At 45.2% G+C, this 26,706-nt stretch overlaps 2 protein-coding genes across 2 annotated transcripts in view; one reads left to right on the top strand and one right to left on the bottom strand.

Annotated features, from left to right (window-relative positions):
* SNRNP25 (small nuclear ribonucleoprotein U11/U12 subunit 25) overlaps window positions 1-15,815 on the bottom strand; it is an 88,827-nt gene extending 73,012 nt beyond the window's left edge. Inside the window, exons 1-3 of the mRNA XM_040439897.1 lie at window positions 15,745-15,815; window positions 2,135-2,299; window positions 494-584 (exon numbers count right to left, since the gene is read on the bottom strand). Of these exons, the coding sequence (XP_040295831.1) occupies window positions 494-584; window positions 2,135-2,296 (253 nt within the window). The 5' untranslated portion in view covers window positions 2,297-2,299; window positions 15,745-15,815. The remainder of the gene's footprint in view (window positions 1-493; window positions 585-2,134; window positions 2,300-15,744) is intronic.
* Window positions 15,816-15,865: 50 nt separating this feature from the next.
* Window positions 15,866-19,136, top strand: POLR3K (RNA polymerase III subunit K). Its single transcript, XM_040439898.1, has 3 exons — window positions 15,866-16,035; window positions 17,195-17,282; window positions 18,959-19,136. The coding sequence occupies exons 1-3, from the start codon at window positions 15,925-15,927 to the stop codon at window positions 19,084-19,086; spliced, it is 327 nt and encodes a 108-aa protein (XP_040295832.1). The 5' UTR covers window positions 15,866-15,924; the 3' UTR covers window positions 19,087-19,136.
* Window positions 19,137-26,706: the final 7,570 nt, after the last annotated feature.

The raw sequence follows: 26,706 nt of genomic DNA, 5'->3' as shown, positions 1-26,706 counted from the left end.
GCTATATAAGGCTGCGTTCACATCTCTGTTTCAGAGATTTGCAGATCCATTGTAAAGATGCCTGTCCTCATCAGCAAAACAGACAAAAATAGGACATTTTTCTATCTTTTTGCGGAAGGGAAATGCGGACATACGAAAATGGAATGCACACCGAGTCATTTCAGGGTTTTTTGCAGAACCATTAAAATAAATATTGACAATAGAAGAGTTTGACTTTAATGCCCTCTAGTGGTGAATTGTTACACTGCATGTTATATGGATTTTTCAGTCTTCCTGTGTACAGCAAAAAGACAAGAAAGACTATTACTATCAGTCAGTGCACTGCAGTTTGTGTAACATCAGTTTCATCAACGATTGGAAGGAGACTACAGCAGCACTATTTTAATGTCCACATGCAATACAATAGGCATTCTGTGCTGAATTAAATTAAAATGTGCTGCTATGAGTCTTCACTTGCTTCTCTATATATGATATTAGAATGTGTAACACTTACGCATCACTTCCCCGTCAGCCTTACAAACCCGGACTGTCATTGCTTGACCAAATTCAAGTGCAATTTGGGAATTTATTTCTTCTAATGTAACCTGCATGAATGGAGAAATCAAACACCAGTAAGTACACTGGATAATGTAAAATAATATAATCACTACACTTTTTTTAATCCCACACATCGCCTTTAAAGTTTTTTTTCTCTCCAGTTTTTGGATACTGAGGACCTATTATCCATAGAGGTCATCAATACCAGATCGGTGGACGTGTGACACCCTGCACTCCCACCACTCTGCTGTTTTGAGGAGCCCAGAAGTGGAAATATAAGTGGATAAAGCCAGAAGCAGAAGGTTCCATCCACTGTGTAGACAGCTCAGCCCCCATTCACTAGAATGCAGTATACCGCCACATCTATGCTTCTAGGTCTATCTACGGTCATGTTTCTGGAGGCTGCTGAAACCAGCTGACTGGTGGGGGTGCTGGGTTTTGGACTTCCACTGATCTGATATTACTGACCTTTCTGAAGGAACCAAAAGCTGCACAATCTCTTAAGGCCTCTTTCACACGAGCGATTTTTCAGTCAGGGTGCAATGCGTGAAGCACCCAGTCTGAAAGGGGTTCTACTGGCTTTTAATATTGATGACCTACCCTCAGGATAGGTCATCAATATAAGATCGGCGGGGATCCGATACACGGCACTCCCACCGATCAGCTGTATGAGGAGACAGAGCGCGCAGTGCGCACAAGCTTTCTCTCTTCTGGCTTACCGCTGCTGTCTATGGCAAAGCAGCAGTGAGCAGGAAGAGAGAAAGGAGACAACACCGTCTCCTCACACAGCTGATCGGCGGAGGTGCCATGTGTCTGACCCCCGCTGATCTGATATTGATGACCTATCCAGAGGATAGGTCATTAATATTAAAAGCCCAAAGAACCCCTTGAATCCTGATCCATTCATTTCAATGAGTCTGTGCACATGAGCATCGCTTTTCACGCACCAATTCTGCGTTCAGGAAACATTGCAGCATGTTCTATATTCTGTGTTTTTCACGCAGCTCTGGCTCCATAGAACTGAATGGGGCTTCCATGAAAAACGCATTTCATCGGGATGCAATGTGTTTTTCAATCATGGTTGGTAGGAGATTTAGATAGTTATTCTTCCTTTTTTTTTTTAAGCGCATCAAAAACCGATCAAAAGCTGACCCACATGGGAAAAAACTTTAACACTGAACGCAATCGCAGACAAAACCATCCGTTTTTTTCTGAACAGATCCTGACACAATCCGTATTGCTTGTGTCAAAGAAGCCTTAAAAGCAGAAAAAAGTGCAGCCATTCTTAGCTAGGGGGACCGCTGCAGTCTCCAGTAGCTCTACACTGGTTCTATAATGATATATGCAGCACCCATAGAGAGCACACATGGGAAGGAGCACATTGTTCACACTGCACTCAGAGGTCTGCAGATTCAGGAAGAATAACGTCACATGAAGAGATGTTATTCCCATCCAAAGATGGAAACCACAACAGAGCCTACTGTAAGTGAATAGGATCCACTGGGCATGGGTGGTAATGTCATGCAATTGATCCAACTGTGCATCAAGGTTTGCGTTAACATAGGAAATCGCAATACCAATGTGAAGAGAGCCTTACCTGTATGGGCAGGTCACATAATAATGGGTCCTGGACTAACATTGCAAGTCCTTCCTGGAATATGTCTATGACTTCTGCATGTGGCAGCTCCTCCTCCACATCTTCTTTAATTGCATCTCCTGGCTGGTCCAAATCAGTCTCATATTTCACTTTCATATCCATTTCCTAAAAATGAACAGTGAAGGAAAAGATCAAATTATTGCTTATTTAGGAAGAGGACGGGGGGTGACGAATAAGCAGAACCTTGAAAAGCCAGCCAATGTCATGACGAGTGAATTGAATCCGAATTTCCTCACACTTCGTGGTAACGAATCACATTTTTTCCTAAAATGGCTGCTGAACGTGTGAGGACATGGAGCAAGGAACTCTGGGAACGTGAGATCACCCATAATGCCATGCATGCAGCCAATCAGCAGCCAGCCAGCCCTGTGATGTCACAGCCCTATAAATCGCCTCAGCCATCTTAGATTCTGCCATTTACCAGTGTACTTAGTGCAGGGAGAGAGGTCAGCAGGCGCTAGGGACAGTGCTAGGAAAGACTTCATTGTGCTAAACAAACGATTTACAAGTTCAGGGAAAGAATATTCAAGGTGTAGGGAAAGGATAGGGAGGAATCATTCCACAGCGTTTATGTTGAACTTGGTTCAGTATGGGAGGTGTAAGAAGGTACGTGTCACCGAGGTTCCTGGCCTCAGTGGAGTAATAGCCGGTTTTTATGTGTCAGCAGCAGTTGCTGTTTGACACCTTGATTCTTAGCATGGCTGTATAGCTGATCCGGGACGGCTCTTACTGAGAGTAGTCAAAGTGCTGCCGGTCCTAAAAAAAACAGCCAGCACTGTCAGGTGAGGAGGATTACCTCAGTCTGACAGTGGAGCTCAGGAGGTGTGTGTGCTGGGATCTGAGGCTTGTGCCGGGCTGGAGGGCTGAGAAACGTCTGTAAGGGAAACGGGCCACCTAAAAGCCTGCTATGGCCACAGAACTGCCAACAAGGTGATTTTTGCTTTGTGGACTTTCCATTGTGTGTGAACTAACACCAAGACTGCAAAGTGACATTTAGTTTTTGCTTTATGTGTGAATAAACACGTTAATTTGATTAAAGATTTCCATTATACAGCTCTGTAATTCCAGCAAACCATTCTTGTTATTAGGGTGCAAGTGCTGTTTGATACAGCCAATAACAGGGTTTATTACAAGGAAATATGTCTGTCTTCTTTGCCCTTGTGCGGTGCAGTTATATGTCCTAAAGCATTTTTTGGCTTGTATTAGTGGGAAAAAAGGGCTTATTAGCCATTGTGTGGTGAAGTGCGGTAATTATAGCCCTTTTTGGCGTCCATTAGTGGCACAAATTTTTTTTTTATTTGCCGTTCAGCGGTGCAGTTATCGATTTCAACGAAACTTGGTATACACATCCCTTGCTACCTGGAAAGAAATCTTGTGGGGGTCATAACGCCACTACACAGCAGCTGCATGGAGTTTGTATGCTCCAACTGTTTTTGCTACACAGATATTGCTCTGTAAATCAAAAACTCATTAATCAATTTCTACTAAACTTGCTACACATATCACTTACTATCTGGGAAAGAATACTGTGGAGGTAGCATGCCGGTACACAATGAGTTTCTGTCTGTCCCGACGTCTGTCTGTTCTTTATGCACGACCAAATGACTAGACCGATCTTTACCAAATTTGGAACACAGGTACATCAGGTGTCCGGGAAGGTTTTAGACCGGGTCTCAGCTCTCTAGGACTTACCTGCATTAGCCAATACAAGCCTGCAAGTCTTTCTCTTCATATCCCAACTGCCATACACACAGTCACATGTCCCTTATCAGCCAATAGAAGCTCACAGGTCCTTAGTCTCCACATACACACAGTTTTACTCCAGGTTTCCATAACAACCCAGCCATTTTTCTTCACTACTGCAGGTTAGCATTAGGCTAGGGCTACACGACGACAGTAAGTCGCATGACACCTAGGGCACGACTACACTGCTACATGTGTCACGCGACAATTTTTATAATGATAGACTACGGTAAGGTCACTGTTAAGGCAGCGGTGTACTGTGGAGGTTACTGTTAAGGGGGCGGGCCCCTAAGAAGGTTACTGTCAAGGGAGTGGGGTGCTGTGAAACTCACTGCTAAAGGGGTGGGTTGCTGTGAAGGTCAAAGTTGAGAGGATGGGCTGCTGTGAAGGTCCCATTTTAAAGTGGCGGGGCGCTGTGGGGGGCAGTGTTAAGGGGTGGGGGACTGTGGAGTTCACTGTTATGGGGGATACTGTCAATATCTTTTAACGACACACACAAACATTAGATGAAATATACCCATGCGAAGCCAGGTCCTTCTGCTAGTATGTTCAGCAGTGCAGTTATATGTTCTAAAGCCCTTTTTGTCATGTATTAGTGGAAAAAAGAAAAATATATTTGCCGTTCAGCGGTGCAGTTATATGTTCTAAAGCCCCCTTTTTTTTGCATGTATTGGTTGCACAAAAAAAGTATTTGCAGTTGTGTGGTGAGAAAATTACAGCACTTTTTGCCGTGTATTAGTGGGAAAAAAAGGGCTTATTAGTCGTGTGGTGAAGTGAGAAAATTTCAGACTTTTTTGGGGTGTTTTAATTTCCTTTATTTATTTATCTGATCTAACAGTATGTCAGACAGAGAAGTGCCAGGCCCTGAACAGGGGAGTGGCAGAGGCCTAAATGTTTCTGGCACTGGCAGAGGTAAGCAGAGTAATGGGGCGTGGCAGCAGGAGTCGCAGTGAGAGGCCTGAGCTCACGGTGTCATCTAGCGGTCGTGTCTTGACCAGCAACCCAGCGGTTCTTGAATGGTTGACTCAATCATCTACTTCGTCCCAAGTGACATCAGACACCCCCAGCCAAGAGTCGGTGGGTTCGTCAGACACAACCCTTAGGCCCCTTTCACACGGGCAAGTATTCCGCGCGGATGCGATGCGTGAGGTGAACGCATTGCACCCGCACTGAATACCGACCCATTCATTTCTATGGGGCTGTTCACATGAGCGGTGATTTTCACGCATCACTTATGCGTTGCGTGAAAATCGCAGCATGCTCTATATTCTGCGTTTTTCACGCAACGCAGGCCCCGTAGAAGTGAATGGGGTTGCGTGAAAATCGCAAGCATCCGCAAGCAAGTGCGATTTTCACGCATGGTTGCTAGGTGACAGTCTATTCACTGTATTATTTTCCCTTATAACATGGTTATAAGGGAAAATAATAGCAATCTGAATACAGAATGCAAAGTAAGAAAGCGCTGGAGGGGTTAAAAAAAATAAAAAATAATTTAACTCACCTTAATCCACTTGATCGCGATGTCGGCATCTCCTTCTGTCCCCTTTACTGAATAGGACCTGTGGTGAGCATTAATTATAGTTCAAGGACCTTTGATGACATCACTCCGGTCATCACATGGTACGTCACATGATCTTTTACCATGGTGAATCACCATGGTAAAAGATCATGTGACGTACCATGTGATGACCGGAATGACGTCACCACAGGTCCTGTTGCTGCACAGAGATCAGATGAAGCCAGAAGCAGATGCCGGGCCGCGAACAAGTGGACTAAGGTGAGTTAAAAAAAAAATTAACCCCTCCAGCAATGTTTTACTATGCATTCTGTATTCAGAATGCTATTATTTTCCCTTATAACCATGTTATAAGGGAAAATAATACAATCTACAGAACACAGATCCCAATTACAATGTTATGCACTCATGCGGAAAAATCGCGGGTGTTCCCGCAGCGCACCCGCACATTTTCCCGCAACGCCCGTGTGAAAGGGGCCTTAGTTGGCATGGCCCGGGAGCAGGCCCTGTGCCCTCACCTGTCCTCAACCTGCCTCTGGCCTTTTCTGTTCCCTCAGCCAGAGAAGTATTATATGCTGTGGGCTCAGGGGCTGCGAGGCTATAGAGCGAGGACGAGCTACTAGAGGACAGTCAGCAGCTACTGGTCAGCCAAGATGTGGATGAGACATCCACTGCTTCCTCCAGTAGGCGGGCAAGTAGTGATGAGGAAAGAGGCGTGGGAGCTGGTGTTGCGAGCGGTCAGGCTCCTGACCCAGAGACTGTTGACGAGGACATCAGTGACGTGCAGACAGTACTCGATGATGATGATGTAGCTGATCGCACTTGGGAGCCGGGTGAATTAGTGGCTTCATCATCATAATTTATTACAATAAAAACTAATAAAATAATGAGACCATATATAGTCACACTGCCACGTCCACACTGTCATTGGGCCACTCTGTGGTCTCCTGATGCTGCGGCTGCCACCTCCACACTGTCATTGGGCCACTCTGTGGTCTCCTCATGCCGATTCCTCCTCACCACTATGTCATAGGGCCACTCTGTGGACTTCTCATGCTGTTCCCAGTCCCTCCCCACTTCATGACTGGGCCACTATTTTGCCTTTCGGCCTGGCTAACATCATCATTTGACCCTACTTATGATCTGTCATAAGGGGGAAAAAATTAGTCGCACAACGGATCCTGTCTGTGTAGCAGCTGTAAGGCCTGTATGGTCCCATCAGAATTGGCCTATGATTTGGTAGCCAAAAGCAGGAGTGGGTACAAAACACAGAAGACATGCAAATATTCCATTCACGTGTCATCTCTGTTTTGGATCCACTCCTGTTTTTTTGGCATTAGCAATACTGATGGATTACTGACCAAATGAAGGAGTATGCTCCACAGACAGGATTTGTTTTTTGTGGGTTATTGTTCTGACGGATCAGAGGAAGGGCAAAATAATCAGTGACGTCAACACAAACTTACTGCTGACACCCTCTCCACTCTGTCCGGGGGGGCTCTACTTGTATACACGTTTAATAGAACAGGTTCTGTAGACATCTATGTGTAATCAGCTGACGGTGTAAAAGGAGTGCTCGTCTTCTTGTTGGCGCCAACATCGACCTGTAAGGCTCAGTTGATACTTCAGGTATTTGGTCAGTTTTGGCCCCGTGACTGCCCAAATAAGTGAAGTGTGCAGTGATTCTAAGAGCGACGCCTGTCATCTGCATGTAAGGCCTCCTGCACACGAACATATTCGTTTTGGTGTCCGCCTGGCCGTGCGGAGCCAAACGGATCCGTCCTGAATTACAATGCAAGTCAATGGGGACGGATCCGTTTGACGTTGACACAATATGGTGCCATTTCAAACGGATCCGTCCCCCATTGACTTTCAATGTAAAGTCAGGAGTCCCTTTTATACCATCGGATCGGAGTTTTCTCCAATCCGATGGTATATTTTAACTTGAAGCGTCCCCATCACCATGGGAACGCCCCTATGTTAGAATATACTGTCGGATATGAGTTAGATCGTGAAACCTCATTTCCGACAGTATATTCTAACACAGAGGCGTTCCCATGGTGATGGGGACGCTTCTAGTTAGAATATACTACAAACTGTGTACATGACTGCCCCCTGCTGCCTAGCAGCATCCGATCTCTTACAGGGGGCCGTGATCAGCACAATTAACCCCTCAAGTGCCGCACCTGAAGGGGTTAATTGTACTATCATATCCCCCTGTAAGACATCAGGGCTGCCAGGCAGCAGGGGGCAGACCCCCCCCCCCCCCCCCCTCCCCAGTTTGAATATCTATTGTAATAAATCGTTGGTGGCACAGTGTGCGCCCCCCCGCCCCCCCCCCCTTCCTCCCTCTATTGTAATAAATCGTTGGTGGCACAGTGTGCGCCCCCCATCGGCCCCCCCCTTCCCTCTATAGCATTAACAACATTGGTGGCCAGTGTGCGCCCCCCCCCCCCTTCCTCCCTCTATTGTAATAAATCGTTGGTGGCACAGTGTGCGCCCCCCATCGGCCCCCCCCCCCCCTCTATAGCATTAACAACATTGGTGGCCAGTGTGCGGCCTCCCATCTTCCCCCCCCCCCCCGATCATTGGTGGCAGCGGGTCACTAGCAAAGATTCATACTTACCTGGGATCTGCGATGTTCGTGTCCGGCCGGGAGCTCCTCCTACTGGTAAGTGACAGTTCATTTAGCAATGCGCCGCACAGACCTGAGGCTGTCACTTACCAGTAGGTGGAGCTCCCGGCCGGACACGAACATCGCAGCAGCAGCCAGCAGCAGGTAAGTATGAATCTTCTACTATTGTACTATTGCTAAGTAACCATGGCAATCAGGACTGTAGTAGCGTCCCGGTTGCCATGGTTACCGATCGGAGCCCCAGCGATTAAACTGGGACTCCGATAGGAACTCCGCTGCCACCAATGATGATGGGGGGGGGGGGGGGAGATGGGAGGCCGCACACTGGCCACCAATGTTGTTAATGCTATAGAGGGAGGGGGGGGGCCGATGGGGGGCGCACACTGTGCCACCAACGAATTATTACAATAGAGGGAGGGAGGGGGGGGCGCACACTGTGCCACCAACGAATAATTACAATAGAGGGGGGGGCCGCACTGGCCATCAATGATATTCAAACTGGGGAGGGGGGGGGGGGGGGTCTGCCCCCTGCTGCCTGGCAGCCCTGATCTCTTACAGGGGGATATGATAGTACAATTAACCCTTTCAGGTGCCGCACCTGAAGGGGTTAATTGTGCTGATCACGGCCCCCTGTAAGAGATCGGGTGCTGCCAGGCAGCAGGGGGCAGTCTTGTACACAGTTTGTAGTGTATTCTAACTAGAAGCGTCCCCATCACCATGGGAACGCTTCTGTGTTAGAATATACTGTCGGTTCTGAGTTTTCACGAAGTGAAAACTCAGCTTTGAAAAAGCTTTATGCAGACGGATCTTCGGATCCGTCTGTATAAAAAGTAACCTACGGCCACGGATCACGGACACGGATGCCAATCTTGTGTGCATCCGTGTTCTTTCACGGACCCATTGACTTGAATGGGTCCGTGAACCGTTGGCCGTGAAAAAAATAGGACAGGTCATATTTTTTTCACGGCCATGAAACACGGATCACGGATGCGGCTGCAAAACGGTGCATTTTCCGTTTTTTCCACGGACCCATTGAAAGTCAATGGGTCCGCGAAAAAAAACAGAAAACGGCACAACGGCCACGGGTGCACACAACGGTCGTGTGCAGGAGGCCTAATACGGATTCACAGTATTATTTCACTACCAAAGCAGACTCCCTATTAGGGATCGACCGATATTGATTTTTTAGGGCCGATACCGATACCGATAATTTGTGAACTTTCAGGCCGATAGCCGATAATTTATACTGATATTCTGGGAATTTTCATTTTTGAGGAAAAAAAAAATTCCTACACAAATCTGCTGAAAATTAATATGTTTATTGTTAATGTGTATTTTTTTTGTTTATTGTTAATGTGTATTTTTTTATAAATTTTTTTCATTTATACTTAATATTTTTGTGTTTTTTTTTTTTTTACTAACTTTTAGCCCCCTTAGGGACTAGAGCCCTTGTCCTATTCACCCTGATAGATCTCTATCAGGGTGAATAGGAGCTCACACTGTCCCTGCTGCTCTGTGCATAGTGCACACAACAGCATGGAGCTTACCATGGCAGCCAGGGCTTCAATAGCGTCCTGGCTGCCATGGTAACCGATCGGAGCCCCAGGATTACACTGCTGGGGCTCCGATCGGAGGAGCAGGTGAGAGGGGATCCTGTGGCCACTGCCACCAATGAGTAATACTGGGTGGGGGGGGGGGGGCGCACTGCGCCACCAATGTTTTCACTATTGGCCGGGATTGGGATGGGGGTGGGGGGCGCACTGCGCCACCAATGATTAATACTGGGGGGCTTGGGGGGGGCGCACTGCGCCACCAATGAAGATAAGTCTCTCAATCATTCATATACAGGAGGAGGGAGCTGGCTGCAGAATCACAGCCAGCTCCCGACCTCTATGAGCGGTAGCTGCGATCCGCGGCACCTGAGGAGTTAACTACCGCGGATCGCAGCTACCGCTCATAGAGGTCGGGAGCCGGCTATGTGATTCTGCAGCCAGCTCCCGCTTCCTGTTCAATTTGAATGAATAAGAAAAAAATTTAAAGTTTCAATTAAAAATAAACAAAAACTTAATTTCCCCCAAATAAAGTTAAAAAATAGGGGGGGAAAATAGACATATTAGGTATCGCCGCTGAACACCGTAAAAAATAAAAACTGTGCTAAATAAACAATTTTTTTGTCACCTTACATCACAAAAAGTACAACAGTAAGTATGCCCACCAAAATAGTACCAATCTAACAGTCAGCTCATCCCGCAAAAATGAGACCCTACCTAAGTCAATCGCCCAAAAAAAAACTATTGTTCAGAATATAGAGACACAAACATTTTTTTTGTTTTAAAAAAGCTGTTATTGTGTAAAACTTAAGTAAATTAAAAAAAGTATACATATTAAATATCACCGTGTCCGTATCGACCGGCTCTATAAAAATATCACATGACCTAACCCCTCAGATGAAAACCGTTAAAAAATAAATAAAATAAAAAAACGGTGTCAAAAAAATTTTTTTTTGTCATCTTACATCACAAAAAGTGTAATAGCAAGTGATCAAAAAGTCATATGCACCCCAAAATAGTGCCAATCAAACCGTCATCTCATCCTGCAAAAAATGAGACCCTACCTAAGATAATCGCCCAAAAACTGAAAAAACTATGGCTTTCAGACTATGGAGACACTAAAACATGATTTTTTGGGTTTCAAAAATGAAATCATTGTGTAAAACTTACATAAATAAAAAAAATTGTATACATATTAGGTATCACCGTGTCCGTGAGAACCTGCTCTATAAAAATACCACATGATCTAACCTGTCAGATGAATGTTGTAAATAACAAAAAAAAAAAAAAACGGTGCCAAAACAGCTATTTCTTGTTACCTTGCCTCACAAAAAGTGTAATATAGAGCAACTAAAAATCATATGTACCCTAAACTAGTACCAACAAAACTTCCACCCTATCCCGTAGTTTCTAAAATGAGATCACTTTTTTGGAGTTTCTACTCTAGGGGTGCATCAGGGGGGCTTCAAATGGGACATGGTGTCAAAAAAAAAAAAACAGTCCAGCAAAATCTGCCTTCCAAAAACCGTATGGCATTCCTTTCCTTCTGCACCGTGCCGTGTGCCCGTACAGCAGTTTACTACCACATATGGGGTGTTTCTGTAAACTACAGAATCAGGGCCATAAATATTGAGTTTTGTTTGGCTGTTTGTAAGCCTCACAAAGTGACTTCAGACCTGAACTGGTCCTTAAAAAGTTGGTTTTTGAAAATTTCCGAGAAATTTCAATATTTACTTCTAAGCCTTGTAACGTCCCCCAAAAATAAAATGTCATTCCCAAAATGATCCTAACATGAAGTAGACATATAGGAAATGCAAAGTAATAACTATTTTTGTAGGTATTACTATGTATTATAGAAGTAGAGAAATTGAAACTTGGAAATTGGAAATTTTTCCAAATGTGGCATTTTTTTTTATAAATAAAAGTGAATTTTTTTTACTCCATTTTACCAGTGTCATGAAGTACAATATGTGACGAAAAAACAATCTCAGAATGGCCTGGATAAGTCAAAGCGTTTTAAAGTTATCACCACTTAGTGACACTGGTCAGATTTGCAAATAACGGCCTGGTCCTTAAGGTGACATAAGGCTGTGTCCTGAAGGGGTTAAGAGGCACAGAAACAGAAAAAATTATAATATATATATATATATATATATATATATATATATATATATATATACATATATATATATACACACACACACATACACAGTACAGACCAAAAGTTTGGACACACCTTCTCATTCAAAGAGTTTTCTTTATTTTCATGACTAATGAAAATTGTAGATTCACACTGAAGGCATCAAAACTATGAATTAACACATGTGGAATTATATACATAACAAACAAGTGTGAAACAACTGAAAATATGTCATATTCTAGGTTCTTCAAAGTAGCCACCTTTTGCTTTGATTACTGCTTTGCCAACTCTTGGCATTCTCTTGATGAGCTTCAAGAGGTAGTCACCTGAAATGGTTTTCACTTCACAGGTGTGCCCTGTCAGGTTTAATAAGTGGGATTTCTTGCCTTATAAATGGGGTTGGGACCATCAGTGGCGTTGAGGAGAAGTCAGGTGGATACACAGCTGATAGTCCTACTGAATAGACTCTTAGAATCTGTATTATGGCAAGAAAAAAGCAGCCTAGTAAAGAAAAACGAGTGGCCATCATTACTTTAAGAAATGAAGGTCAGTCAGTCAGCCGAAAAATTGGGAAAACTTTGAAAGTAAGGGCTATTTGACCATGAAGGAGAGTGATGGGGTGCTGCACCAGATGACCTGGTCTCCACAGTCACCGGACCTGAACCCAATTGAGATGGTTTGGGGTGAGCTGGACCGCAGAATGAAGGCAAAAGGGCCAATAAGTGCTAAGCATCTCTGGGAACTCCTTCAAGACTGTTGGAAGACCATTTCAGGGGACTACCTCTTGAAGCTCATCAAGAGAATGCCAAGAGTGTGCAAAGCAGTAATCAAAGCAAAAGGTGGCTACTTTGAAGAACCTAGAATATGACATATTTTCAGTTGTTTCACACTTGTTTGTTATGTACACTGCTCAAAAAAATAAAGGGAACACTTAAACAACACAATGTAACTCCAAGTCAATCACACTTCTGTGAAATCAAACTGTCCACTTAGGAAGCAACACTGAGTGACAATCAATTTAACATGCTATTGTGCAAATGGGATAGACAACAGGTGGAAATTATAGGCAATTAGCAAGACACCCCCAATAAAGGAGTGGTTCTGCAAGTGGTGACAACAGACCACTTCTCAGTTCCTATGCTTCCTGGCTGATGTTTTGGTCACTTTTGAATGCTGGCGGTGCTTTCACTCTAGTGGTAGCATGAGACGGAGTCTACAACCCACACAAGTGGCTCAGGTAGTGCAGCTTATCCAGGATGGCCCATCAAAGCGAGCTGTGGCAAGAAGGTTTGCTGTGTCTGTCAGCGTAGTGTCCAGAGCATGGAGGCGCTACCAGGAGACAGGCCAGTACATCAAGAGACGTGGAGGAGGCCGTAGGAGGGCAACAACCCAGCAGCAGGACCGCTACCTCCGCCTTTGTGCAAGGAGGAACAGGAGGAGCACTGCCAGAGCCCTGCAAAATGACCTCCAGCAGGCCACAAATGTGCATGTGTCTGCTCAAACGGTCAGAAACAGACTCCATGAGGGTGATATGAGGGCCCGACGTCCACAGGTGGGGGTTGAGCTTACAGCCCAACACCGTGCAGGATGTTTGGCATTTGCCAGAGATCACCAAGATTGGCAAATTCGCCACTGGCGCCCTGTGCTCTTCACAGATGAAAGCAGGTTCACACTGAGCACATGTGACAGAGTCTAGAGACGCCGTGGAGAACGTTCTGCTGCCTGCAACATCCTCCAGCATGACCGGTTTGGCATTGGGTCAGTAATGGTGTGGGGTGGCATTTCTTTGGAGGGCCGCACAGCCCTCCATGTGCTCGCCAGAGGTAGCCTGACTGCCATTAGGTACCGAGATGAGATCCTCAGACCATATGCTGGTGCAGTTGGCCTGGGTTTGTCCTAATGCAAGACAATACTAGACATCATGTGGCTGGAGTGTGTCAGCAGTTCCTGCAAGACGAAGGCATTGATGCTATGGACTGGCCCGCCCGTTCCCCAGACCTGAATCCAATTGAGCACATCTGGGACATCATGTCTCGCTCTATCCACCAACGTCACGTTGCACCACAGACTGTCCAGGAGTTGGCAGATGCTTTAGTCCAGCTCTGGGAGGAGATCCCTCAGGAGACCGTCCGCCACCTCATCAGGAGCATGCACAGGCTTTGTAGGGAGGTCATACAGGCACGTGGAGGCCACACACACTACTGAGCCTCATTTTGACTTGTCTTAAGGACATTACATCAAAGTTGGATCAGCCTGTAGTGTGTTTTTCCACTTTAATTTTGAGTGTGACTCCAAATCCAGACCTCCATGGGTTGAAAATTTTGATTTCCATTTTTTTATTTTTGTGTGATTTTGTTGTCAGCACATTCAACTATGTAAAGAACAAAGTATTTCTGAAGAATATTTAATTAATTCAGATCTAGGATGTGTTATTTTTGTGTTCCTTTTATTTTTTTGAGAAGTGTATATAATTCCACATGTGTTAATTCATAGTAAACTCTTTGAATGAGAAGGTATGTCCAAACTTTTGGTCTGTACTGTATATATAAAAAAAACTGCAGCGCCAGATCCAGCATACGCTGGACGCCAGCGGTGCCCAACAGGCCCTGCTGACTATAATGGGCGCCTTTGGGTTTACATTCCGGCTCTCCATCATTCAACTGGACAATATATTGCTGCATCAGCTGTATTCTGTCCTGCTTTTTATCTGGAATCTGCAACAGAAGCCCTAATGTAACCTTTAGTCTGCACACTAAGGGCCCCTAGTATTGTTTTCCAGACCTGCCAGATCTAATGTTCCATCTTCCTAATGTGCACCATTTAAAGGGACATTCCAATCTCAAGCATTTACGGCATATCTACATCCATCACCCACAGGTATCTCTAGAATAGCGCCTTCTGCCTGCATGCAGCTGCTAGAGGTGGTCAGAACTAGGGAATGAGATATGTGGAAACAGTGTAGTACAGTATGCTTGGCTGTTTCTGTAGTCCTGGCCACCTCTGTCTGCCACATCCAGGTGGAAGGAGGTGCAGGGCATTCTGAGATGGGTATATCCTTTAATGGCTATATGTAGGATGCCACAGCCCATGTTTTCCCCCTTTGTCAGCCACTTATAGGCCATGTACTTGATTTGGAGACTTTTTCTTAGGACACAGGTGGAAATGTTCCTTGTGGTGTTCGTCAAAGTACTCTTAGAAAATCCCTGATAGTCACCATCCTATGCCTCGTGGTGGGACCACCGTTCTACAGAAAGGGTCCCTAAGGTTGAAGGGGTTTTCTGGGATTTTACTACTGATCGGTGGAGGTCCAACATCTAGGACCCTCGCCGATCAGCTGTTTGAGAGCAGCAGCTGCCTTCTTGCAGCGTACTAAGCACCATACATTCACTTTAATGGGGCTGAGCTGCGATACCAAGCATAGCCGCTATACTATGTACGATGCTGTGCTTGGTGAGCAAGGAGAAGGTCACAGTTCTGAAACAGCTGATTGGTGGGGGTCCCAGGTGTCAGACCACCACTAGGGATGAGCGCACAAGGTTCGAGTTAGCTGAGAAATCCGTTATGGATTCCACTACCACAGACTATAACTTACGGTCCATGGAGACGGAATGCTTAGATAACCCGAACGTTGCGCGCCAAACCTGAAAACACAAGTTTGCTCATCCCTACCCACCACCGTTCAGATACTGATGACCTGAAATCCCAGAAAACCCCTTTAAATATAGGGCATTTCTGGCACATGTGAATAGTCAGAATGCCCCTTTAATGCAGTGCAGGCTGATTGGCTGAGTGTTCCTGACAATAGAACGCTTCTTGTCTTATGAGAAGCATGGTAAACATTGAAGCAAGCAATTCCACTGGAGACGTTATAGCCTACCATGAAGTAGTGCAGCACAATACACATGTTGAGGAGCTTTCAGATTTTTCCATACGGTGCAGTAACGCACATTTACAACACCCACTAACCTGCCACTGTCACGAAACCTCCTACGATAAACTGTCCATAATACACAGCCTCCACCAGAAGCACATCCCCAAGCTGACCTACGGGCGGAAACACGTCACCACCTGAGACTGCTGGCGGAAATACGTGATCACGTAAGAAGTATTGGCGGAAGTTCTTGTGTCAGGTTGCTGTGTGAGAACATGCTGCTCTTCTGCCCAACCTGTGGCAATGTGCTGATTGTGGAGGAGGGGCAGAAATGCTACAGGTTCGCCTGCAATACCTGCCCCTATGTGCACAATATTAATCGCAAGGTATATGGTTTATTTATGTTTTTCTGTATTGAGCTTATGAGGACGTTAGTTCTAGTCGTATATTAATTCCTTGTTGTCTTAGAGAAGCCATACAATAACTACTGTATTTCTTAGTCAGCTCTTGCTTATGGATCTGATGTTGCCTAGCAACTGTTCATGAAGCTAATAAGTGACTACTTTAGGCCCTCATGCTTCTGGAGAACTGGATACTTCTGAACTGCCTGCATCCCTTCTACCTCAGTAGCAGGGTCATGTGTGTCTTACACTTCATATGTGCCTCAGGGATAATTTAGGGGTAACTGCATTTGATTAGGAGGACATCAAAACGTCTAGGTTTCAAAATTTGCCTCAGCCCCCACCACTAGGAATGAGCAAACTTGTGTTTTCAAGTTCAACGTTTGGGTTATCCAAGAAACCCGTTATGGATTCCGCTACCACAGACCATAACGGAATTCTATCACTGCATGCACCACGGAAGCCTATAAGATGCATTCCGTATTGCATTTCGTCATAATAGAAGTCTATCCTGGCCATAGACGTCTGTTATGATGGAATGCCTCTTGCAGGCTTCCATGATGCATGCTGTAATAGAATTCCGTTATGGTCTGTGGTAGCGGAATCTGTATCGGAATTCTTAGATAATCCAAACCTTGTACGCCGAACTTGAAAACACAAGTTCGTTCATCCCTACCCATCACCTATTTGTGAGATGTTGGATGTTAAGTTCTTAAGAATTTAAGGCAACACTAGCAGAGGTGCAGTGCTAAGTGAAGGTTAATAATTGCACCCCAATCTGTAAAACTGACATAACCGCACCCCTTTCTCCGGGGCAAGTGCTTTCTGAAGTGATGTGAGGAGGCGAAAGCAGCAAGCTTGACCTTTCAGATATTTTGTTAAAACCTCACTTTAAAATGAGCTTTGATATAAGGATTGTCATAAAAGCAAATTCCTTATATCCTCGGAGATCCATAGCGTTACACAATTCTTCAGGTGCTGCTCATACAATACACAAGTGTTTGATTGCTGGGGTCCTACCACAAGAATTGTGGTCTCGAGCCCGCCATTTGAATGGAGCGACAGTAAAGTGATAGCATGCACGCTGTCACTGCATCCATTCAGCAGTAATCTTATGTAGTCATAGCTGTGCTTTTTCTATTAGGTAACCAGCAGAAAATACACCAAACTCAAGGAGGTTGATGATGTTCTGGGAGGCTCTGCAGCGTGGGAAAACGTGGACTCGACTGCAGGTAAGAGTTAAAGTCAAATCATGTTTTCAGTATTAACCCATAATATTCAGGTCGAGTGGTCAGTATCACTGCCTGTTCACATTGAGTCACAAATAAGTGCAAGTATAGGGTAGAATCGTGGACTCCATAAAGTCCTGCTGAACCTGGACCTGCAGCAGCTGTTTCATCCTCAGTACAGCAGCTGCTCTGATGCGACCATCAATGGCAAACAATAGGGTCCAGCAATGAAAGCAGGTTCCCGCCTGGTACTAATGATGACCACATCAGAGTTCACAGGAGGGATGAAGAGTGCCTACCAAGGTACCCCTCTACTGTAACCGTCCTCCCAAAAGTCTCACCAATACTTCTCTGCCAGAGTGTACTATGTGGTAACAGTAGTAATAATGTCCCTCTTTTTGCCCCAGAAGTAATAATGCCCCCATAGTGCCCATGCTAGTAATAATGTTCCATGTAGTCCCCCAGTAGTAATAAAACCAAACATAATGCCATCAGTAGTAATAATTCCCCCTATAATGTGTGCCTGTGCAAACAATACCCCCTTATATTGTGTACCAGAACAAAAAATGTCCCCTTATGTTTGCCAGTAAAAAAATTCCCCCCTTACAATGTGTGCCAGTACAAAAAAGCCTTTGTGAGTGCCAATACAAAAAATGCTCCCTTATAACTAGAGATGAGCAAATTTCCGCTTATGAAATTCGTTAACGCTTTGTTTGGTGGTAAAAGATGAATTGCGTTATGGACCACAGACCATAACGCAATTCTATAACGAAATGCATAACAGAATGCCTTTAGAGGCATTCTGTTATTCATTCCATCATAATAGAAGAAGTCTATGGGCTGCAAAACAGATCCGTCCCGTTTCCGTTATGCAGGGGAGTCCTTCCCTGCATAACGGAAACGGGACAGATCCGTTTTGCAGCCCATAGACTTCTATTATGACGGAATGAATATGCCTCTAAAGGTAATGTGTGCCAGTACAAAAACGCCTCTTTTTGGCGCCCCCAATATCTCCATACTGCTTCCCCAATTACAAAATAAGCCCCCCTCGCCAATTGTGGCCCAACAGCATGCTACCAAATAATAACAAACTCATACACTTACCTCCATTCTACTGTCAGTGATGCGGTGCAGGACACACCCCATCCGGTCTATGCCCTGAGCTGTATGCGGCCTGGCTCAGGCAGTGTGATGATGGTGACACTTGCCTCTGATAGGCTACAGGCAGAGAATAGTGATGCAGTTGAATATGCAGAGGTGAGCACTTCCATTTCCTATGGCTCCTTCCGCTGCCCTCCACTTGTCCCTACCTGGTGCCACCTGAGGCAATGGCCTCGCCTCATTGGTGGTGCACCCCTGAGTACCTCCTCACATCATGGACAACATGGGGTAGACTAGATGGGCCAAATGGTTCTTATCTGCCGACACATTCTATGTTTTTTCTATGTGAGGTACATGATGGGGTTACTTACTATTGATGTGAGGCACATGTGGAGGTCCTCACATTAAAAGTAACCCCTTCATGCACCTCCTTACATAATGGACAGCCTGGGGTTAATGTGAGGTACTTTATGGCTTTATGATTATGATAAAGTTCCATAAAAATATTACTTTCGGATTTACGTTTTTTTGTATTTTTGTGGTTGTCATGTAATTTGTTGACATTCTTGTCATTTCAGAACCTTGTCCAAAATGCGGGCATCCTAGAGCTTATTTCATGCAGATTCAGACCAGATCAGCTGATGAGCCAATGACTACATTTTACAAGTGTTGCAATGCACAGTGTGGCCACCGATGGAGAGATTGATCCCTTTGTTTTGTCCATGTACTTTGTTTAATTACATTAATATTGCCGTGTGATGTTATGTAATTATTTCTTTAGATTGTGAGAATAAAAGAGGTTTACCGAAAGTTTAATATTGATGGTGTATCCTCAGGATAGGTCATCAATATATGATGACAGCACTGCGGCCTCCTCACCGTATACCAAGCACAGCACTGTACATTGTATAGCAGCTTGGTTTGCAGTGCAGGCCCATTAACTTGAATGGGACTGAGCTGCACTTAGACATGTAACCAATGAACGTGACATGACTGGCCTGGAAATAGGCCGCAAGGCTCACCTGAGTGTCAGTCTTTTCTTTTCAAACAGCAGATCGGCAGGGGTGCTGGGAGTTGGACCCCCACCAATCGGATATCTTGAGGATGGGCCATCAATATTAAACTCCCAGATCATCCCCTTTAAGAGTCTATATTCATTTAGAAGTGTTTATATATATATATATATATATATATATATAATCAGTGCTCCAGACAAAAAAAATGACCAGGAGCCATTGGCTCCTAAACTAAAAAATTTAGGAGCCAAATTACATTTTTTAGTCGCCAAATTTAAAATGCATATAATTTTAAAAAAAAAAGGACTTTGAGAAGATGAGACGCAGGTGCACTACATATAGGAGAAAACAGCACCACATGCCTCTCACATCCAGGGACATTTTCTGGGGAACAAGGTGACTAAAAATGGCGAATTGCGTGGTTTAGAGTTTTTTTTTCTGTTACGGCCTTCACCGAGCGGAAATATTTATTAATATCTCACACTTTTTGGGACGTGGCGATATGTAATATGTTCTTTATTGTTTGTAAATTTTATATGTAAAACTGGGAAGGGGGCCATTTAAACTTTTAGTATTTTGTTTTTTTTTACTTTTTATTTAACAACCATTTCTTCCCTTAGGGACTAGAACCTGGATCTTTTCATCCCTTGTGCTATTCAGCCTGATAGATCTCTATCAGGGTGAATAGGATCTCACACATCTCCCTGCTGCCCTGGGCTCTGTGCACACAGCAGCAGGGAGCTGAACATGGCAGCCAGGGCTTCAGTAGCGTCCTGGCTGCCATGGTAACTATCTGAGCCCCAGCAGTGTAATCTGCCACCAATGAAGGGGATGGGGACACTGTGGCCACCATATAACAATGGGAGGGAGACGGGGACGACTTGTGGCCAGTGATAATGGGGGGGGGAAGAGGCTTTGGGAGAGCGCACTGCACCACCAATGAATGTTTAAAGAGGACCTTTCATGGGTCCAAAGAATCTGAACTTATCAGCAGGCTGCATAGAGCGGCGCCCAGGGATCTAAGTGCACTTACTATTATTCCTGGGCGCCGCTCCGTTCGTCTTCTGTGGCCCCCGGTATTTTCAGCATTCAGAGAAAGGAGGAGGAGACGCCAGTGTCTCTCCGTCTCCATAACAGCAGCGCTGTCCAATCACAGCACAGAACTCAGAGCCAGGGAGAAAAAAAACCTCCCTGGCTCTGAGTTCTGTGCTGTGATTGGACAGCGCTGCTGTCAGGGAGAAGGACAGACACTGGCGTCTCCTCCTCCTTCCTCTGAATGCTGAAAATACCGGGGGCCACAGCGGACGAACGGAGCGGCGCCCAGGAATAATAGTAAGTGCACTTAGATCCCTGGGCGCCGCTCTATGCAGCCTGCTGATAAGTTCAGATTCTTTGGACCCATGAAAGGTCCTCTTTGACTCCTTCATACAATTGTCTGCAGCGGTATCGCAGACCGGGCACCCGGCCTCAATAACAGGGCATGCGATCTGTGGCACCTGAGTGGTTAATGGCCGCGGATCGCCTGCCCTGTTATTGAGGCCGGGTCTGTGATACCGCTGCCGACACTTATGTTTTACATTCATTGGTGGCGCAGTGGCGACAGCTCCTCCCCTCCTCCTCCCTGCTATATCCCCATTGGTGGTAGTGGCGGCAGCGTCACAGTGGAGAGGGAGGGACTCCTTCCTTCTCCACTGTGCAGTGTGCTAGTGAAGGGAACTTAGGCTGCGCAGGAGCACGGCGGTACAGTCGCAAATGGCGACAAGACTAAAAAGTCTTGTCGCCATCTGCAAATTTTAAGGCGCATTGGCGACCGTTTTGGTCGCCATCTGGAGCCCTGTGTGCATATATATATATATGACATCACATCCAGTAGAAAAAATTCAAGATTTATTCAACCACAGTGGCACAGTGAGGCGACGTTTCGGCTCAAAACACAGAGCCTTTCTCAAGCATCAAACAGAAGTGTAACATGACATATAAATAGGTGTACATAATTGAGGTGTGGAACAATCAATTAATACAATCAATGTGATAAAAATATATATAAAAACATAATTTCAGATTAATAATACAAAAATATAAGTGATATAAATAGTGATACAAAACTAGGTATAAAGTATAATCAAAAATTACACAGTGATATAACATAATATCCATGTGAATGTAAGTGGCGCCAATTTCTATCAGCTGTTGTGTGTAAACATAATTACATTAATTTAAAAATAGAAGGAGCAAACGATGGGAAAGATGACATACCACATGTAGACAGCGTATTACCCCATGTCCGCCATGGCCAACATTGGCATCTATCACTAGGAAGTGCGCAGGCGCCAGGATGCGTCTCAGCAGAGTGACGTCACCCTACGTGCAAAACAGGCGCGTCGCCCGAATTGGACACAGCGAGACCGGAAGAATCCATCAGTCTTCCAACGCGCATGCCCACATGAAATCATGTGTGGAAGCGCCATGTTGGATACTGGCAGAATGACCCAAGGTTATAAAGTATGTAATATACATGGCTCATGGGAGGCAAAGAAAGGAGCTGGACACCCCTGTCAAGGGGGTACAGTATCCTTATATTGGGCATGCGATATGAGCATAATCGGCATTGCCATGTCAATCATGCATACAAATGCCGCCCCAGCCACACCTCCTACCCATGCCAGAAAAGGGGTTCTCCTAACAACTATAGGGTCAGCATATATGTTTTAATTTGTTCACATGGTATCTGACGAGACACAACCTAAACCAGATCACTATATAAACAAAAGATGATCAAATGTTATAAAGCGGGCATTGGGGTACGGTGTCCTCCAATGTGGTAGATCAGCACCACATACATTTTGCTCTTCTTCTTATATAATATCAAATCATCTATAAATAAAACAGATGAAAAAAGAGAAGGTTAGAATCATGAGTTAGAACTTGTACAAACACTTATGTCTAACTAACATCACCTACTCCGAGACAGAGGACAGAACAGACAATACAGGAAAACATTATAGGGCAAACCACCTCTTTATGAATATACCCCTAAATTATAATCTACGTTGAGACCATTAGGTCTCAAAGTATTAAGTGTGTATATCCAAAAAAGTTCCTTCTTTTTTAGTAACAGGTTTCTATTGCCTCCACGTCGGGGCTGTGGAATATGGTCAATAATCCAACACTGTAGTTGGTTTTCAGAATGATTGTTCTCCACAAAATGCTTTGGAATGGGTAGATCCTTAAGTTTTTTTCTTATTGTAGAGCGGTGATTATTTAAGCGAGTTTTGAGGTCGGTGGATGTCGGCAAGGGCAACTCAAAACATAAATGACAAAATTGGAGTTGCAGGTGAGATAAAAAGAAATTGGGTACCCTACATTGGTGGTTGGATGTATAAACATCTTACTCTTGCAAATGTGTTTACAATTGACACAGTTGAGACATGGGAAACATCCCTTGCTCCGCTGTGTCAATATACTCTGTATCAGCCCAGGGCCTGGACCAATATCCGCTCGTACCAATTGATCCTGTAAATTCCTAGATCTCCGATAGGAAAATAGGGGAGGAGATTTGAATTCAGGAATATGGCCCAGACAGCTACCTAGGATACCCCAATGTTTACTAATGACTCGGTTAATAATATGGCTATGTGCAGTATATTTTGTAATTAATGGGATCCTACTCTGAGGGCCCTTCTTTACTTTCCTTTTCAATAAATCACATCTGTCTGTGTCTTTTATCTTGTCAATTTGAGATTGAAGCAACTCTGGGGGGTTACCTCTTTGTTTAAATTTATTAACCATGGTCTCCAATGATTTCTCCAAGTCCCCAGAGTCAGAAATGATTCTTTTGGCTCTGAGGAATTGGGAGAAAGGGAGGTGTTCAACCATATTCCGTGGGTGGCTACTGTCAAAATGTAAAAGAGTATTTTTATCAGTGGGCTTGGTAAATAAGGTAGTGTACAAATGATCATCCTGAAATTTAACAGTTGTATCCAGAAATTGTATCTCTGTGTCTGAATGGACAAGAGTAAACTGTAAATCCTTATTGATGCTGTTAAGATAACCCTGAAAATCCAACAGTTCAGAACAATCGCCAGTCCAGATGAGGAAGATGTCGTCGATGTATCTCCACCACCTCAGAATCTTTCTGTGGTGGTGGGATACATGAAAGACATCCTCCTCAAAGCACCTCATAAAAATATTGGCGTAAGTGGGGGCCACATGGGACCCCGTCGCCACACCCCTAATTAGTTTATAAAATGTATCCTGAAACAGAAAATAATTCTGTCTCAAAATAATATTTTGAAGATCCACCACAAAATCACAGGTATGTGTAGTCAGAGATGACAGCTCCAGCACACGTCTAAGGCTACATTCATACTTGCGGCAGTGTGATCCGGCGGGCAGTTCCGTCGTCGGAACTGCCCGCCGGATCTGCCGATCTGCCGCTGACTGAAAGCATTTGTGAGACGGATCCGTCTTGTACATTTTTCACATTTTTATCGGTCTGCGCAGGCCGGAAGGACGTGTCCGGCATTCCGGTATTCTGAATGCCGGATCCGGCGCTAATAGATTCCTATGGGAAAAAATGCTGAATCCGGCATTCAGGCAAGTCTTCAGTTTTTTTCGCCGGAGAGAAAACCGTAGCATGCTGCGGTTTTCTCTTTTGCCTGATCAGTCAAAACGACTGAACTGAAGACATCCTGATGCAAACTGAACGGATTACTCTCCATTCAGAATGCATGGGGATAAAACTGATCAGTTCTTTTCCGGTATAGAGCCCCTGTGAAGGAACTCTATGCCGGAAAAGAACAACGCAAGTGTGAAAGTAGCCTAAGGGCTCTTTCACACCTGCGTTCTTTTCTTCCGTCATAGAGTTCCGTCGTCGGGGCTCTATGCCGGAAGAATCCTGATCAGGATTATCCCAATGCATTCTGAATGGAGTGAAATCCGTTCAGGATGTCTTCAGTTCCGGAACGGAACGTTTTTTGGCCGGAGAAAATACCGCAGCATGCTGCGCTTTTTGCTCCGGCCAAAAATCCTGAAGACTTGCCGCAAGGCCGGATGCGGAATTAATGCCCATTGAAAGGCATTGATCCGGATCCGGCCTTAAGCTAAACGTCGTTTCGGCGCATTGCCGCATCTGACGTTTAGCTTTTTCAGAGTGGTTACCATGGCTGCCAAGACGCTAAAGTCCTGGCAGCCATGGTAAAGTGTAGCGGGGAGCGGTGTACTTACAGTCCGTGCGGCTCCTGGGGCGCTCCAGAGTGACGTCAGAGCGCCCCATGCGCATGGATCACGTGCGCATGGACACGTCATCCATGTGCATGGGGCGCTCTGATGTCATTCTGGAGCGCCCCGGGAGCCGCACAGACTGTAAGTACACCGCTCCACGCTCCTACTATAGCAACCAGGACTTTAATAGCGTCCTGGGTGCCATAGTAACACTGAACGCATTTTGAAGACGGATCCGTCTTCAAATGCTTTCAGTTCACTTGTGTTTTTCCGGATCCGGCGTGTAATTCCGGCAAGTGGAGTACACGCCGGATCCGGACAACGCAAGTGTGAAAGAGGCCTTACTGAATTGACTCCAAGGTCATGATCGATAGACGTATACAGAGATGTCACATCAAAGGATGCCAAAATAATTGATTGTGTGTCACCAAAGTCAACCTCTCCTAACTTGCATAAAAAGTCAGTGGTGTCCTGAATATATGATTCTGCCCCACATGCATAGGTCTGTAACAATTTATCAAGGAAAATTGAAATATTGCTGAAAATAGATTCGGACCCCGATACAATTGGACGACCTGGAGGGTCGACCAATGATTTATGTACTTTTGGAAGCACATACAATACCGGTGTAACCGGATGACTAAGTACAAAACTCCACAAGATCATTGTCAATGATGCCAGCTAGAGTCAAGTGGTTCTAGACACCTCTAAATACATTGGGGAGATCAGACGACAACTTAATGATACTGAGGTCTATTTGGCACTGCAGATGGACCCTAAATTTGAAATTGCCAGAATGATTGATAGATGTTTAACTAGTGGGGCTCTAGCTGGCATCATTGACAATGATCTTGTGGAGTTTTGTACTGTTAGTCATCCGGTTACACCGGTATTGTATGTGCTTCCAAAAGTACATAAATCATTGGTCGACCCTCCAGGTCGTCCAATTGTATCGGGGTCCGAATCTATTTTCAGCAATATTTCAATTTTCCTTGATAAATTCGCACCATGGCCACACTTCACTTTCTGCCCACAAATTCTCCAAATGGCTGAGTATGGCATTTTCTCCCCAACACTCCTTGCTGACTGCCTGCTACTACTGCCTCCGTGAACTCCTGCATCGCTACTTTCTGTGCCGGTAGGATCCTGCGAAGCAGCTGGTCTGCCCCGGGCACATTTGGCTCCCGACCTCCCACTGCTGCCACCTTGCTGACTCACAGCCACGCTGCCACCCCGCTGGCTCAGCTGCTGCCTCACGAGCAAGCTGCCACCCTCTTCTCCTGATGATTATGATGAAGCCCCTTCTTCACCCGGCTCTCAAGTGCGATTGGCTACATCATCATCATCTACTACTGTCTGCATGTCACTGATGTCCCCCTCAACGGTCTCAGGGCCAGGAGCTTGACCGCTCACAACACCTGCTCCCATTCGACTCTCATCATAACTACTTGCCCGTCTACCGGAGGAAGTGGTGGATGTCTCCTCCAGATCTTGGCTGGGCAGTAGATTCTGAGTGTCCTCTAGTAGCTTGTCCTCGCTGAAAAGTGGAGCCGAGCCTACGGCATATAATTAGGGATGAGCGAACCCGAACTGTATAGTAACATTTTCGTAAAGGTTCGGGTTCGGTGTTCGGCGCTTTCTTGGCGCTTTTTGAAAGGCTGCAAAGCAGCCAATCAACAAGCGTCATACTACTTGCCCCAAGAGGCCCTCACAGCCATGCCTACTATTGGCATGGCTGTGATTGGCTAGTGCAGCATGTGACCCAGCCTCTATTTAAGCTGGAGTCTCGTAGCACCGCACGTCACTCTGCTATGATCAGTTTAGGGAGAGGATGCTGCTGCTGTTAGGGAGAGATTAGGCAGGGATTTACTCAGCAAAAACACTTAATTCAGTGATCGATCTACAGCTGTGGATCATTGCACTGCTGCTATTTAATTGCTCACTGTTTTTAGGCTGCCCAGAGCGTTTTTATGTCACTTTTTTCTTGGGTGTTCGGCGGCCATTTTGTGTCTTGTGGTGCGCCAGCACAAGCTGCCACCAAGTCCATTTAACCATCAATAGTGTGGTTATTTTTTTGCTATATCCTA

This window comes from Bufo bufo, chromosome 7 (genome assembly GCF_905171765.1).
Source record: "Bufo bufo chromosome 7, aBufBuf1.1, whole genome shotgun sequence".
Classification (NCBI taxonomy): domain Eukaryota; kingdom Metazoa; phylum Chordata; class Amphibia; order Anura; family Bufonidae; genus Bufo; species Bufo bufo.
This window is presented reverse-complemented; position numbering and strand designations above follow the sequence as displayed.

What these genes read in the sequence shown, in the direction of transcription:
- POLR3K (XM_040439898.1), top strand. Translation starts at nt 15,925, where the DNA reads ATGCTGCTCTTCTGCCCAACCTGTGGCAATGTGCTGATTGTGGAGGAG. An exon ending in TGCACAATATTAATCGCAAG is followed by an intron (nt 16,036 to 17,194) that starts GTATATGGTTTA and finishes TTTTTCTATTAG; the next exon opens with GTAACCAGCAGAAAATACAC. An exon ending in AAACGTGGACTCGACTGCAG is followed by an intron (nt 17,283 to 18,958) that starts GTAAGAGTTAAA and finishes TTGTCATTTCAG; the next exon opens with AACCTTGTCCAAAATGCGGG.